This window comes from Prionailurus viverrinus, chromosome D3, assembly GCF_022837055.1.
Source record: "Prionailurus viverrinus isolate Anna chromosome D3, UM_Priviv_1.0, whole genome shotgun sequence".
Classification (NCBI taxonomy): domain Eukaryota; kingdom Metazoa; phylum Chordata; class Mammalia; order Carnivora; family Felidae; genus Prionailurus; species Prionailurus viverrinus.
In genome coordinates this window covers 22,965,653-22,981,403 of record NC_062572.1, presented here as the reverse complement: position 1 = coordinate 22,981,403, position 15,751 = coordinate 22,965,653, and the positions used below count along the sequence as shown (strand labels likewise).

The window sequence follows — 15,751 nt, the reverse complement described above, 5'->3', positions numbered from 1 at the left end:
GTACTGATGCATAGGGCCACTTGTACCCCAATGTTCATAGCAGCACTCTCAACAATAGCCAAATTATGGAAAGAGCCTAAATGTCCATCAACTGATGAATGGATAAAGAAATTGTGGTTTATATACACAATGGAATATTACGTGGCAATGAGAAAAAATGAAATATGGCCTTTTGTAGCAACGTGGATGGAACTGGAGAGTGTGATGCTAAGTGAAATAAGCCATACAGAGAAAGACAGATACCATATGGTTTCACTCTTATGTGGATCCTGAGAAACTTAACAGGAACCCATGGGGGAGGGGAAGGAAAAAAAAAAAAAAAAGAGGTTAGAATGGGAGAGAGCCAAAGCATAAGAGACTGTTAAAAACTGAGAACAAACTGAGGGTTGATGGGGGGTGGGAGGGAGGAGAGGGTGGGTGATGGGTATTGAGGAGGGCACCTTTTGGGATGAGCACTGGGTGTTGTATGGAAACCAATTTGTCAATAAATTTCATTAAAAAAAATAAAAAAATAAATGATGCAGCATAGTGTTGAATGACATGGAGAATGTTCATAGTTATGGTATTAAAAAAATCAAGCTATAACACAGTAATATCAGTTGGGAGTTGTGATGCTCTGGGCTGCAAGTCATTGAAACCCCAAGTTAAACTGACTTAAACAATAAATGAAATCTGTTGGGTCAAATAACAAAAAAATTTAATGGCAAGGAGGGCTTCAGGTGAGTTTTGATCCTGTTGATAAAGTCACCAAGACCTGATCTCTCTCCATTCTGCTTTCCATAGTGTCAGCTTGTCATTAGGCCAGTTACCTGCATGGTGTCAAGATGGCTGCCAACAGGACCACAGGCTTCTTTATTCATATCTAATTAAGGGAAGATGATATTTTTTGGTAAACTTCTCAGGAGAGAAAGCAAGCTTTCTTTCCCTTAGCAAAAGTCTCCTTATATCTCACTAGTCCATACATGATCCAATCATATGGCTAGGGGAATGGAAATCGCTCATTGGCTTAACCAGTTGAGACCCATTCCAGAAGCCTATCAAGGATATGGGCTCCGCGGGGCGCCTGGGTGGCTCAGTCGGTTAAGCAGCCGACTTCGGCTCAGGTCATGATCTCGCGGTCCGTGAGTTCGAGCCCCGCGTCTGGCTCTGTGCTGACAGCTCAGAACCTGGAGCCTGTTTCAGATTCTGTGTCTCCCTCTCTCTGACCCTCCCCTGTTCATGCTCTCTCTCTCTGTCTCAAAAATAAATAAACGTTAAAAAAAAATTAAAAAAAAAAAAAGGATATGGGCTCCAATGGATGTTGTAGCATCAACAGAGTAGCCAACCAATTTTATAAAATACACATATAAAGATACATATGCCTAGACCGAATAACAGAATTTAGAAGGAAACACCCCAAGAAGTCAAAATGGTCATCTCTTGGTAGACGAAATTACAGGGTGAATTTTTCCTCCTTTATACTTTTCCCCATATTTTCCATAATAAATATGTATTAGCTAAATATAAACAGTAAACATTGTTTACAAAAATAATGGGACAAATGCCATGGGTTCCCTCAACCTTACCCCATACCTCAGCAAGAGCCTCAGAGTGGCTGAAGCCAGTGGTCCCATGGAGCCTGTGGCTTTTCTGCTGACAGAGCCAAACCTCAGTGCCTCATGGGCCCATGTTGTTCACTGGACAGATGCCACCAAACCACTCTCATTGCATTAGCCTAGATGCTGTGGCCTAGAAGGGCCACAGCCTGGGCTGCTGAGGGTTGACTAGCCAGCCAGTAGAACCAGTGGTAGAGACACTGGCCATAACAGTACCGGGAACATTCTGGCATCAGTACCCATGGGAGGCCCAGGATCTCCCAGAACAGATCTCTGCTTGTAAACCATGCCCTTAAGTGGCATTTTGTAATCTAGGCTAGCAGCTTTCCTCAGATGGGTCTGGGTTTGGGGTTTTGTCTCTGATGGGGTCAGACTCAGGGTCTGGGCAGCCCTTAGCCTAAGGCCAAGTTTAGAACTGAATCTGGGACTGGAGTCAGGGCAGGGCTCAGTCAATAACTGGGCTTGGGCCTCAGTCAGTGACCAGGATCAAGGCTCAGTCTATGACTACACTCAGGGCTCAGCCTTTGACCACATTCCATGCACAGTCTGAATCCAGGGCTTAGTGTGCCACCAGAGTTGTGTGACCTGGGGTCAGAGCTCATTTTGAGGTCAGGATTCAATCAATGATTTTGCTCCATGCTCAGTCTGTGTCTGAGACCATAGCTCAATCTGCCACCAGGTTCAGGGGTTAGTTAATGACTAGACTCAGAGCTCAGTCTAGACCTGGGGTTGGGGCTCAGTCTTAAATCAAGGGTTAGTCTAGACTGGGGTTAGAATTCAGTCTGTGACGATGGCTCAGTCTTAGGCGAGGATCAAGGCTTAACCTGGGTCTAGAATCAAGGTCTCAAACTGGGATCAGCCTTAGGGGTTGGATCAGGCTTGGGCCCCAATTGGGTTTAGTACATGTGTAGAGTCACGGTTCAATCTAAGACTTTGGTCAAGGTAAGGTATAGGCTTAGTCTTGGCATGGGATCAGGGCTCAGTTAACACCAAAATTAGGGTTCAAATTGGATCTGGGATCAGGGCCAGGGTTTAGTCTGGCTCTATGCACAGTTCTGAACTCCAGAAAAGCAATTTCTGGATACATGGGAGCCCAGGGCAGGTCAGCCTGCAGGAAACAACAGCCCCCAAGCAAGTTTATATTCTTGCAGTAAGCCTCCCCTTCCTTGCCGAAGCCGGTGTCCTAGAGCCTTCTAACCTACATGGCTCTGCTGCCCAAGATCCCCTCGCACCAGAATAAAAATAGCCACTCACTTCAGAGCAGCTGACAGCGGGTGCTGGGCTGTCTGGGAGGAGGGGGAGCTAAAGAGAGGGAGGAGGGATGCCTGAGCTCAGCTCCAGCTGTGTGACCTTGGGAAAGTCACTCCTTCTCCTTGAACCCATTGCCTGTGGGGCAGAATGGGAGGTGAGGATGACACCTGTGCTCTCGAGAGGGTGAGAATGAGGAGACAATGACATAACATGTGGCACTCAGTACCAGTAAGGAACCTTGGAGTGAAGGGAGGAGAAATGTTCTTCTGTGCCCTGTATACTTCCTTCTCAGGGAAGACCTCCTTAATGCTTACCTCTTCCACCTTCCTATAATACCCTATGGCACACTGTACATCTCCAGAGATTTATCAGCTAGTGGCCACAGTGTGACTTCCCTTACTGTGGGTCTCAGTCAGGGTGGTCAGGGAGCAAAAGGAAGGAGGGCACACCTTTTGTACCATTACCATCCTCAGGTGCCCTTGAGAGGTGGCTCAAGGAAAAGGAATAGGAAAGAGAAAGTCTGCCTTCCCTGCTTATGGTGGATTTACTCTGAGCCAAAGGACTATGAGGGCACATATCCAAATTTTGCACGCTTTCATAGCCCAGACCTTCCATACTCCATTCTTTTGTCCCTGCTCCTCCCTCTGCTTCCCAGGACACTTCTCCTTTTTCCAATTTGGCAATACTGACTCTCCTTCAATGAAGGTGTTCAACAGTCACTTCTACGGAAGTGACTCCCTCCCCAGGAGGAAGTCACTCCCTCCCCAGGAACCTTACTCTTTGACCCCTACTGGCTGTGTAATCCCTAGAGCTCAGTTTCTTCCTCTGTGAATGGGGATCTTATTACCAACCTCACAGGGTTACTATGGAGAGTAAGTGAGATAATTTGTCAATCATCAGCTCCCTCCTTTCCTATTCCTGACCTAAACAGCCTGAAGTGTAGCACTAAGAGTTTCCAAGAGGGGGTTGGACAAGATGTACCCTCTGCCTTAGTACACCCCCCACCCCGACTCCCTAGAGTGAAAGGAGGGAGCCAGGAGGGGCCTTTGGAGACAGCCGTCTCCAGGGGGGCGGTTCTCCCTGGCAGCTGCCCCCAGCCTGCCGCCTGGAGCCCCAGAGCCTGTTATCAACCTCCTGAGTCATCACACCAGGAGCTCAAATATAGCTCTCACCCTGCTCCCTTCTCACCCAGGGTCCGCCCCCCCCCCCCCCCCCCCCCGCCTCCTTCCCCTGGTAAAGCCACATCTGGGTCTCAGAGCCCCTTTCCCTTCCCCCCAGGAATGTAACTAACACTGGGCCACCAGTGATCAGTTTCAGATCAACCAAATGGGCAGGTTGGAGCAGATAATGATGGTGATATTGATGACGATGATGGCACTGGTGATGATAACTTCAGAGCAGCTGCCCTTACTGAGAGCTTGCTTGTGCCGGGCTCCATGCTAAACACTTCATATGTTGTTATCTTGTATCTTCACAGCAATCTTAGGTGGTATCTATCATTTTTATCTCCCTTACACAAATCAGAAACCGGAGTGACCTCCCCAGGTAAGTCAGTGGCAGGGCCAGAAACAAAATCCCCTATGGGATCTGACTTCAGGGAGAGAAGATGATAGAAAATCCTGGGCTGTCCCACAGTGTGCAGGAACGCTCTGCTTGCTCATTTGCATGATATTTGCCTGGCTTCCGAAGGACATTGATGCCCCTGTCCTACCCCTGGATGGCTGAGCCCTATGACAGATCCCAGTCCCTGCCCCCGCCCTGCTTCCGGGATTATATCCGAGGCTAGTACTCATGGGGGCCTCAGCTTTCTTTTCTGTACAATAGGAGTCAGAGGACCGGGCAGGGTTAAGTTCAAATTGTCCTTCCCTCTTTAGTGGCTTGAGCACCACCACCATGTCCACTCTCACCTCTTCCTTCACCACCCCCTCCACCTTCACTTTCAGCTCTACCACCATCTCCTCCTCCATCAACATAACACCCCCCACTGTCTCCCTGCCCCTACCTCTCCTTCACCCATTACTATCACCCTCATCACCATCACCACCCTCCCTTCATTCTACTACCTCAACCATTGCCAACATCTATAACCCTTATCACCTCCACCACCTCCATTTATATGAACCATCGCCACAATCTCCATCATCCGTGTCAGTCCTCCACTTCCAACATCATAATTATGTACATCACTATCTCCACCACTACAGCCACCTCCCCGGTAACCATCACTTCCACCACCCTTCATCACCCCCAGATCCTTTCTACTCCAGGGCCCTAACGTGACCCGGGCCTCTGCTGCTGCAATCCCAGCCTCACAGAGACGCTGGTCTGGCAACACAGACTAGACCCAGAGACTGTCAAGCAGAGGTGGGAAGCCCATCCAGGAGAAGGGGATGAGGCATCTGTCCACATGGCTTTCACACAGGGGCCACGTAGTCCCATGGGGATACAGAGGTGACTGTTGACCAACAGAGAGCTCTGGGTACAAAACGCTGCACCTTTTCTTCCTAAACTGAGTGAGATCACTCCTCTTGGAACAGTCGAGCAATTCCAGAGGAATCAGGATTTCAGGGGCTGCTTAGCAGATAAAAGTGAGAGAGGGAAAGAGGCAGAAGCAGAGGGCCCACCATCCTCCCTGGCCACCTCCGAGCCCTGTCACGCATTCACTCTTCTCAGTGATTGAGTCAACCGCTCATTCAGCAAACACTTCCCCAGACCCCGTGCTGGGTCTTGGCCTTCTAAGTTTCCCAAGCCTATATTTGACCTGCCAGTCTGTTCCCCCACTGCTGGGCCTTTCTCCACCCTAGTTCCCTACCCCCAGATACCCCAATTGGTTCCTGCGGGTCTTGGGTCACTGAGAAAACTCCCTTTCCTCACTGAAACTCCCAAGACCTCCCCAGCTCACCAGGTGACCTTGAGCTAGTCCCTCACCCAAACCACACCCAGTGAGTGCCTGAGAAGAAAGATGAGAGGGGCTGGCCTGTGGAGGCAACCTGGGCTGGTGACAAAGTGTTTGCAGGATAGCAGGGGGTGGTGCTGAGGCTGAAATGGGAGGGGACTCCAGTGGCTGGAGCCTGAGTGTCTGGCTCTGGGATGGAAAGGATCAAGCCAGGCTGGGGAGGGCACCAAGGCCCGAAAATGGGGCAAAGGTGGGGGCCAAGGCAAGCTCTGGGCTGGCAGGGAGTCAAGAAGGTTGCAGGATCATGGCAGGGATTCAGGTGCCTCTGCCATCCTGAAATGGGTGCTGACCTCTGAGCTACCTGTCTCTACCTTATCCTCAGGTGTGTCAATATCCTACTCTTGAATAAGGGCCAACCAGACCTACTGGCAGGAGAACGGGGCAGACAGACAGCCCCCTCCATGCTGCCAGTTGGGAACCAAGCCAGGCCAATGGGCACACTCTCCACCCTGCCCCATGGCCATTGCAGCCTCAGCAGTCAGCCTGAAGGGTTCCCAGAAGGTAGGCCACCTCTAGGCTGGGAAGTGGGTGCCTGTGTCTTTAAATTCTCAGCAGGTTGAAACGGCTGATGACATCACTGGTTCCCGGGAGCGGAGGAGCTAGAGCCAGAGCCCGAGGGAGCCCGGGCTGCTAGGGGCTGCAGACATGGAGGGCCAGAGCAGCAGTGGCAGCAAGAGGCCAGGCACCCGGGCTGGCCTGCGCCCCCTGCCCATGCCCCATGGGGTTTCTCAAACTGAGGCACCTTCCAAGGTAAGACCCCTAAAACCTAGCCCTCCCATCCCTGATCCTTGGTCCCACACACCCCCACACACCGCAGGCACCCTGGTGCCCCTGGCTGAGGGGCTGGCACTCTCCTTTGCCCACCAAGCAGGGGCTAGGCAAACAGGACACTTTGGGGGCTGAGAGGGCAGTGGTGGGACACCCAGAGAGAGATGGAGTTAGCCATAGCTAGGAGCCCCCAGGAGAGCCCTAGACTGGGTGTCAGGGAATCCAGCTGTGCTCCAGCTTTGCTGTGTGACCTTGGGCAAGTTGCTTGTTCTCTCTGAAGCAATGCAAAATGAGGAGGTTTGTCTTTGTCCCTGAAGACTAAAACGGTGACATCTGGGATGTCTAAGTTGTTAGTGCTGGAGGCGGTGTGGTGGTTGGGGGGACACTTGGAGCCAAGGAGGATGCCCAAAATGCAGCCTCAAAGAGCTAAGTTTGGGGAGGAAGGTGGAGGCAGAGTTTCAGGTTCTCTGAACCGAGAAGGACACTGGACACAGACAAAGCTGCATGTCTGGAGGCAGGAATGGGGCCACCTCAGGGCGAGTGTAAACCTTCTGCTCTCCCTGGCAAAGGACGTTTCATCCCGTCTTCTGGAGACAGGGGCATCAGAAACAGAGGACAGATGGGAAGGGGGAGAAGGTCCCAGCAGGGCCTCATGTCCCCCCACTCCACCTGCCAGACAAAAAGAGGGTACATGCTTGCCTGTCCTCAAAGGTAGGGGAGATGGGGAGAAGGTACAATTTGGGCACAGAGAAGTGCAATGCCAGGATCAACAGAATCCTGGACTTTGAATGTTAGAATCACACTTGATGAGAATGGATGATTCCATGGGCTCAAATGAAACCCTAGCAAATGTTGGGGTCATAAATGCAGAGACTATGAGACCAAGGCTTCTCAGGAACAAGGTGTGGGCAGAGATCCTTCACCAAATTCCTTCATTTTACAGACAAAAACTGAGGTCTTGGGCAGAGAGGTGCTTGCCTAAGGTCACACAGAGCTGGGCTTGGAATTGACATGGCCAGTCTTAGTCCTGGGGTCTTGCTCCTACATGGAACTATGGGTACTGATGAGGAGGACAAACAGGAGCACGACCGAGGAGTTTGGGATGCTTGGCAGCGATGAACCTGAGGGTTCCTGGGTGCTGTGAAGGGAAGGAGGGGTATTTAATAAGCTAGACCCGAAGTGTCCAGAGAGGACAGATCTGGGGTGTCAGGTCAGTACCCCTTAGCCAGGAGAGCAGCAGGAAATGCAAGGAGCATTGCCAAGGGAAGATGGCTTCAGCCATCCAACGCTCCAGCATGACCAGGGAGTTGGTGTCAGCCAGGAAGGCAAGGAGATAACCCTTAGGTTCAGGCTCACACCTTGCCTCCTTTGAGTTGGGGTCTTAGTTTCCCCATCTAGGAGAGGTGTCAGACTTGAGGGAGGGGATAAGTTTCTGCATCCTCTTTCCTCCGAAAATGAAGGTGATTCACAGCAGAATGGATTGAGGTGAGAAATTAGGAAGAACTTCCTTGCAAAGATGTGCGTTTCTTAGCTAGATGGAGTTGACCGGGGTCTCTATGGAAGTTGGGGCCCAAGCCCCTGGTTAGGGCTACCCTAAGTCTTTGACTTGTCTTCTGCAAGGTGGACTCAAGTTTTCAGCTCCCAGCGAAGGAGAATGCAGCCCCAGTACCCTCCGAACCAAGATTGGCTCTAGCACCTGTGGGGCCACGAGCAGCTAATCCACCTTCCACAGAGGGGCCAAGGCTGGCTCTGGTGTCTCCCCGACCCATCCTGGCTCCGCTGTCTACCCCTAGCAGGCAGAAAACAGCTCCTGCCCGCCACAGTTCCAACCTGGCTCCAACGTCTGTGGGTCAGTTAGTCATGTCTGCCCCAGCTGGGCCGAAGCCTCCTCCAGTGACCTCAGGCTCAGTCCTGCCTCCAACATCCCTGGGGCAGCTGGTAATGTCTGCTTCAGCAGGGCCAAGGCCTCCCACAGCCACTCTGGGGCCCAGGCTGGCTCCAACATCCAGGGACCAGAAGCAGGTGCCACCTGCCTCCGTGGGACCCAAGCCAGCACTCGCTGCTTCGGGCCTGAGCCTGGTCCTGGCATCTGAGGAGCAGACACCACAGCCCCCCTCCAACTCTTCCCCAGTTTTGTCATCTTCTCAGGAACAGGCCCTGGCTCCAGCATCTGTGATACCAACCCCAGCCTCTGTGGGATGGACACCCGCTAAACAGAGGGATGCCCCAGCCCCTAAACCTCTCCCCTCTTCTGAAGGGCATCTCCAGCCTTCAGCTCAGACATCTGGTCCTTCGGGCTCCACATCCTTGATCCAAACACCCCCAGACCCCCGAATCTCCCCCTCATTCAGAGCCCGTCCTGAGGCCCCCCGCAGCAGCCCTGAGGATCCTGTCCTGTCCCGGCCACCCCAGACCCTGCCTCTGGATGTGAGCCAGAGCCCTCCAGAGCCTACTACCCGTTCCCCAGGACTTCTATCCCCCACCTTCCGGCCAGGGGCCTCCTCGGCACAGACTGTGCCCCCACCTCTGCCCAAGCCACCCAGGTCTCCCAGTCGTTCCCCCAGCCGCTCTCCCAACCGCTCCCCTTGTGTGCCCCCAGCCCCTGAGATGGCCCTCCCCAGGCCTAGCACCCAGGGGGCAGGACCTAGTGGACACTTGAGCCCCAGTGTTCAGCCCCAAGAAACTCCAGCTCCGGTCACCACCTCCCCTTCTACATCCACCTCATCATCCTCTTGGTCAGCTCGGCCTACCTGCAAGAGCGACCCTGGCTTCTGGTGAGGGGGCCCTCTCCCGAGGAGGGTTGGTGGGGCTTGAGCTCCAAAATTAGCCATTCTTCTAGGGTGGCTTACCCTACACTGCCCCAGTTTATTTCCCTGAGGAAGACTCCTTGCGGGTGCTGTGCCTACTGTGGGATCTTTAGAAGACAGCATCTCCTGCTAAGGGACTTGCCCACCCCTGCCTCCCTCCGGGAGAATCTAATAGGAGGGATATTGGGCCCACAGTCTTCTGAGAGCTTACACCCACACCTGCCTCAGTTTATTTCCCCAGAAAGAGCCCTGTGGGAGGGAGGTTGAAGATGAGGGAGTGGTGCCCAGTGATAACCCCTCCTACACCCCCAGGATCACTGTGGTCACGTGGAACGTGGGCACCGCCATGCCCCCTGACGACGTCACATCCCTCCTCCACCTGGGCAGCGGTGGCGATGACAGTGAAGGGTCGGACATGATTGCCATTGGGTGAGGGGGCAGGGCATGTGGACCCCGCTCCTGAACCCCTTATGCCTCCCAGAGCTTTGCCCATGGGAGGGTATTCTAGGGCACTCCCAGACCCATAGCGACCTCATCTCCCACCCTGACCCCACCACCAGGTTGCAGGAAGTGAATTCCATGATCAACAAGCGGCTCAAGGACGCACTCTTCACAGACCAGTGGAGTGAGCTCTTCATGGACGCGCTGGCACCCTTCAACTTCGTGCTGGTAATGTTTCCCTCAGCCCCTGGAAGGGTGGAGACCCCTGGACTCCTGGCCCTTGCTCTGTCTGGACTCACCGTGGGGCCTGCTGGGCCTCTGTTGCCAGGTCTGTGAAATAGGAGGATGGAGGAGCAGATCTGAAAGACTTGGGGAAAGGGCACAGTAGGGCGGGAGAGTTGTGTGGGGTCCTTCAGCCACGTTGCCTCTCGCCGCAGGTGAGTACTGTGCGGATGCAGGGCGTCATCCTGCTGCTGTTCGCCAAGTACTACCACTTGCCTTTCCTGAGAGATGTGCAGACTGATTGCACACGCACTGGCCTGGGAGGCTATTGGGTGAGCATGGGAACAGCCCTGGAGGGGACAAGGCCCCAAGGGGTCTATAGATTAGTTCCCTGGTCCCCCAAGCATAGGCAAGGTCCCCTCCCCTTTGTCCACCTCTTACCCTGAGGTTTACTTCTCCCCAACCCCGCCCAACACCCCACACCATTTTCTAGACCCAGCCCTCTTTCTGTTCCTGACCCATCCCAGTGTTCCGATCCTTTCCTAGAACCCACCCCTCTCTAAGCCTTTTCTAAGGGCTGGCTGGCCTCACCCCTCTCTTGCCCCGCTCAGTGCCTCTTCTATTTGCCTAGGCCCCACCCTTGACTCACTCCACCCTGTCTCCCAAGGGCAACAAGGGTGGAGTGAGCGTGCGACTGGCGGCCTTCGGGCACATGCTCTGCTTCCTGAACTGCCACTTGCCAGCGCACATGGACAAGGCAGAGCAGCGCAAGGACAACTTCCAAACCATCCTTAGCCTCCAGCAGTTCCAGGGGCCCGGGGCACATGGCATCCTGGATCACGAGTATGGGCGCTGGCGGGGCTGGTGAAGGAAGGGTGGGTCTCAGAAGACAGAGTACAAATACTTGGCCACAGGAACCTGAGGGCCAGCCTGGGTGGACCTTGTGGGGGAGAGGCAGAGCCTATGGGGGTGGGTGACCACCTAAACTACATCTAGGAACACGAATGCTGGTAAGTTTGATGGTGGGGCAGAGCCTGCTGGGTGGAGCTTTGGTGAGGGGTGGGGCCTTGCTGAAGGCCCCAGAACCTAACTTTGTTCTAGATCCACATCCCCCTGCTGCTCCTTGGCAGGGTAGATCTGCTGCCACCCACTCCACCCACTGCATCATCACTAGGGGCATCCAGTGCTGTCGTTGGATGGGGGTAGAGAAGGATCTTTCACCCCATGGACCCTCCTGACCCCCACCCCTGAACAGCCTCGTGTTCTGGTTTGGGGACCTCAACTTCCGCATTGAGAGCTATGACCTGCACTTTGTCAAGTTTGCCATTGACAGTGATCAGCTCCACCAGCTCTGGGAGAAGGACCAGGTATAGAATCCCAGCCCACACCCTAAACACCAAGCACACAGAGCATGACTGGACACACTTTTGTATCCTCAGCTCTTGCCCTTGCCTTCACCTACCCTGTCCAAGCTGTTGTCCAATTCTGCCCTTTTGGACCTTCACAGCTCAACATGGCCAAGAACACCTGGCCCATTCTGAAGGGCTTCCAGGAGGGGCCCCTCAACTTTGCACCCACCTTCAAGTTTGATGTGGGTACTAACAAATATGATACCAGGTGAGCTCAGCACTGGGACGAGGTGGACACGTGGGCTGAAGTCGTCTGGATAGGGAAGAAAGCAGGGCAAGAAGTAAGGCTGGGGGCTATGCCTCAAACCCTATCCCCTGAAACTTGGGTCACCCCTGCTCACTGCAGTGCCAAGAAGCGGAAGCCAGCCTGGACAGACCGTATCCTGTGGAAGGTCAAGGCTCCAAGTGTGGGTCCCAGCCCTTCAGGACGGGAAAGCCACCGGCTCAAGGTGACCCAGTACAGCTACCGTAGCCACATGGAATACACAGTCAGCGATCACAAGCCCGTGGCTGCTCAGTTCATCCTGCAGGTGAGTCCTGGCTTCATGTTCCCCTCATGACATCCCCAGGTCCAGCTCAGCATCCCTTCATGGGGACATCCCCATGGCCCACCAGTAATCCCTTGCACCTGCCTTCAGCAGCATCCATTCATCATAGCAGAGTGGGAGTGGGTTATGATCTCCATTTTCAGATGAGGAAACTGAGGCTCAGAGACACAGCATCATACCAGGGTCACACAGCTGATAAACAGAAGAATTAGGATTTGAACCCAAGCTAGCCTAATTTCAGAGTCTATGCCTTTTCCACTAATCCCTAACTCTGTTCTGAGAAAGGATTAGGGCAATTTATGCTAAAATTTGCTTTATATATTCATATAATAAGACCAGCAAAATCAAAATGTTTATTCAGACTCCATATAGTTTTCATTCATATTTATTCATTATTTGTTTATCATTTTACTATGTGCCAGGTGCTATAAGTGAGGTAGTAATGGGGAGGAGGAGTAGAGACATGAAAAATACAAAGCAAAATTCTAGTTACTATAATTTAACATTGTGTTTAGGGTTGAGGTCTCTGGTTGGCAAAGTCAAAAGGAGAAATGCTAGAATGTCAGAATGGGACCTGAGAGACCATGTAGTCCAACACTCTGTTTTTCTATGGGGGAAACTGAGGCCTTCCAGTGGGGTAGGCATGTACCCCAAGCTGCACATACTCTCAGCAGCAAAGGAGGGTAGATCCCGCCTGTCCAGTCCTGAAACCCAACTCTGGGCTCTCCGATTCCCTTGATCTGATAAGAGCGAACCCTGCAGACCAGAGAATGTTTTCCCTGGTAACTTTGTCATGTGGTCAGTCAGTGGGCCATTGGCCAGTATCCTCAGCTGGGAATGCAAATCTGCCCACATCTGGCCTCCCATAATCTTTGGTAAGAGACTTGGGTATGAAGTTTAACCTTCAGTCAGGAGCCTCACCTTCAGAACCACTCCTTCTGGGTGACTTTTGAGTGCCACTCCTTTTGGGTACCCTGACCTCCCCTCCTCATCAAGGACTCTGACACTTGCAGAATGTTACCTGTCAAGCACCTAATACGTGCTAGTCCCTGTGGCTTTGTCATCCCTTTGAATGCCTTAGTAGGCCCTGAGATATCTAAATTCTCCTCCTAGTTTTACTGGTGAGGAAAATGAGGCTCAGAGAACTTAAGTCTCTCATCCAAAGCAACACAATCAGAACGGGGCTTAGTGGGAGTTTTGACCTACAAGGCCCTGGAGAGCGTTTCTAAGAGGCCACCCCAGGCAAACCTTCTGTTAGGAACCTAGGGACAGGGAGAAGATGTGCTGGTTTCTTCTGGAACAGCCTGGCTCAAAAACTGAGGAGTGAGGGAAACCTGAAACCACATAAACAAGGGAGCAAACAAAAGCTGGAGGCTGACACACCATCTGAGTCCTGAGGGACAGAGAAAGAGCAATGACAGAAACAGGGCTACACTATTCACTTCAAAGCTGTATTCTTACTCCCTTACGAGGCTATGGGCATGAAGAGCCCTGGGCTGGAGGGTACAAAGCCCGGCATTTATCCTAGACCTATTCTTTTTTTTTTTTTTTTAAGTTTATTTATTTTGAGAGGCGGGGAGAAGGGGCAGAGAGAGAGAATAAGAGACCGAGAATCCCAAACAGACTCAACATTGTCAGCACAGAGCCCGCTGCAGGGCTTGAACCATGAACCATGAGATCATGACCTAAGCCGAAATCAAGAGGCAGATGCTTAACTGACTGAGCCACCCAGGCGTCCCTATCCTAGACCTGTTTTGCCTCAGTTTCCCAGTCTGTAAGGTGGTTTCAAAGGCCCTTTATCTCAGCCTATTTTTGCTGACTCAGGCCCAAGGGCCCTAGGTACATGGGATACTCGAGGGTCTCCCCTGATGTTCCCCCTGCCCCTGGGCAGTTTGCCTACAGGGACGACGTGCCGCTAGTGCGGCTGGAGGTGGCAGATGAGTGGGTGCGGCCAGAGCAGGCTGTGGTGAGGTACCGCATAGAAACAGTGTTCGCCCGCAGCTCTTGGGACTGGATCGGCTTGTACCGGGTGAGAAGGGCAGGGATGGTCAGTGACTCAGGGAAGGGAGGGCCTGGAAGAGCAGCTGGGTACCCAGGGGGAATTACTGGCTTCTCCAGAGTTTGTTGCTACACTGGGGGGCCACTGGAGTAAGGTGATAGGAGTCATAACCCTGATTCCTCTTGCCCCAGGTGGGTTTCCGCCACTGTAAGGACTACGTGGCTTATGTCTGGGCCAAACATGAGGATGTGGATGGGAACATCTACCAGGTACTTAAGGGGAGGGGAAGAGTGGGAGGAAGTCCCTGTGGCCCTTGGGCTCAGGACTTGGCTTGGTCAGTCTTTGAGGCTGACCCCAACCTGGGCCTATGCCCTGGGCCCATCAGGTGACCTTCAGTGAGGAGTCACTTCCCAAGGGCCATGGAGATTTCATACTGGGCTATTATAGCCACACCCACAGCATCCTCATCGGTGTCACTGAGCCCTTCCAGGTGAGTAGGTCAGACTGAAGGACCAGGGGTACTAAAAGCCCCTGTTCAAATGTCACAGTTTCCACATTCTGCTCCATGATCTCCTACAAGTAGCCTAACCTTCCTGGGTCTGCCAATGGGCAGGGTTGGAGTGGTTCCAAGACGCCTTGAGTGGCTGGTTGGGGAGTGAGACAAACCAGTAACCAACCTTCCTCCCAGATCTCGCTGCCTACCTCGGAGTTGGCCAGCAGCAGCACAGATAGCTCAAGTGCCAGCTCAGAGGACGAGGATGACAGTACCCTGGAGCTGCTTGCACCCAAGTCCCGTAGCCCCAGCCCTGGCAAGTCCAAGAGACACCGTAGCCGCAGCCCGGGCCTGGCCCGCTTCCCCGGCCTTGCCCTGCGGCCTTCGTCCCGTGAACGCCGCGGTGCCAGCCGCAGCCCCTCACCCCAGAGCCGCCGCCTGCCTCGGATGGCCCCTGACAGGGGCAATGATGGTAGCAGCCGGGGCAGTAGTGAGGAGGGGCCCTCTGGGCTGCCTGGTCCCTGGGCCTTCCCACCACCTGTGCCTCGAAGCCTGGGCTTGCTGCCTGCCTTGCGCCTGGAGACTGTTGACCCTGGTGGTGGTGGTTCCTGGGGACCTAATCGGGAAGCCCCAGCCCCTCATAGCCTGTCTCCCAGTCCCCAGGGCCGGCAGGGGCTAGAGGAAGGGGGCCTGGGGCCCTGAGGATGGATGGGCAGATGGGCCCAGGCAGTCCCCACTGTGCCCCAATCTTCTGCAAACCCACCTGTGTCCCTCTTGCTGCTGCTCCAGCTTTATCCGCACCTGCCACTGTCTTGGCCAGGGGTGGCCATCTGGGGTCCCCCAAACTGAGTCCCGGCACCTCAACTGTGACAATCAGCAAAGCCCTATTGGCCCCCATCTGGGATGGGGGGGGCAATCCTGGAGGTCATCAATTAGAAATTAAATTCTCCAGCATCACTCCTGACTCCTTCCTAACTTGTTAGCAGTCTGGGGGTCGGGGTAGTCAGAGGATCAGACTAAAGAGGAAGACGATGACAGATCTGACAATTACCAGGCACAAGCTGTATATATACATTACACATGCCATCTCTTTTAATCTGCACCACAACCCTGAGTTGTGGTATTGAGTTCAGTGCAATTCTTAGACCCCTTTCACAGATGGGCAAACTGAGGCCTCCAGGAGGTGAACCTCTCCTAATCAGACACCTAACCACAGTTTGGCTCTATGTTACAGGGAGGGAACATTTACAAGGTGCTAAGCA

The 15,751-nt window shown here is 53.3% G+C and overlaps 1 protein-coding gene across 2 annotated transcripts; it reads left to right on the top strand.

Annotated features, from left to right (window-relative positions):
* Positions 1-6,419: 6,419 nt before the first annotated feature.
* Positions 6,420-15,300, top strand: INPP5J (inositol polyphosphate-5-phosphatase J). 2 transcript variants are annotated; one of them, XM_047827239.1, is made up of 13 exons: positions 6,420-6,552; positions 8,191-9,344; positions 9,690-9,806; positions 9,938-10,046; positions 10,256-10,372; positions 10,708-10,883; positions 11,296-11,407; positions 11,548-11,657; positions 11,796-11,979; positions 13,889-14,026; positions 14,188-14,265; positions 14,382-14,486; positions 14,685-15,300. In XM_047827239.1, the coding sequence occupies exons 1-13, from the start codon at positions 6,448-6,450 to the stop codon at positions 15,189-15,191; spliced, it is 3,012 nt and encodes a 1,003-aa protein (XP_047683195.1). In that variant the 5' UTR covers positions 6,420-6,447; the 3' UTR covers positions 15,192-15,300. The 2 variants fall into 2 exon arrangements, with proteins under 2 accessions (XP_047683195.1, XP_047683196.1); XM_047827240.1 differs by lacking the exon at positions 13,889-14,026.
* The last annotated feature ends 451 nt before the right edge of the window (positions 15,301-15,751 follow it).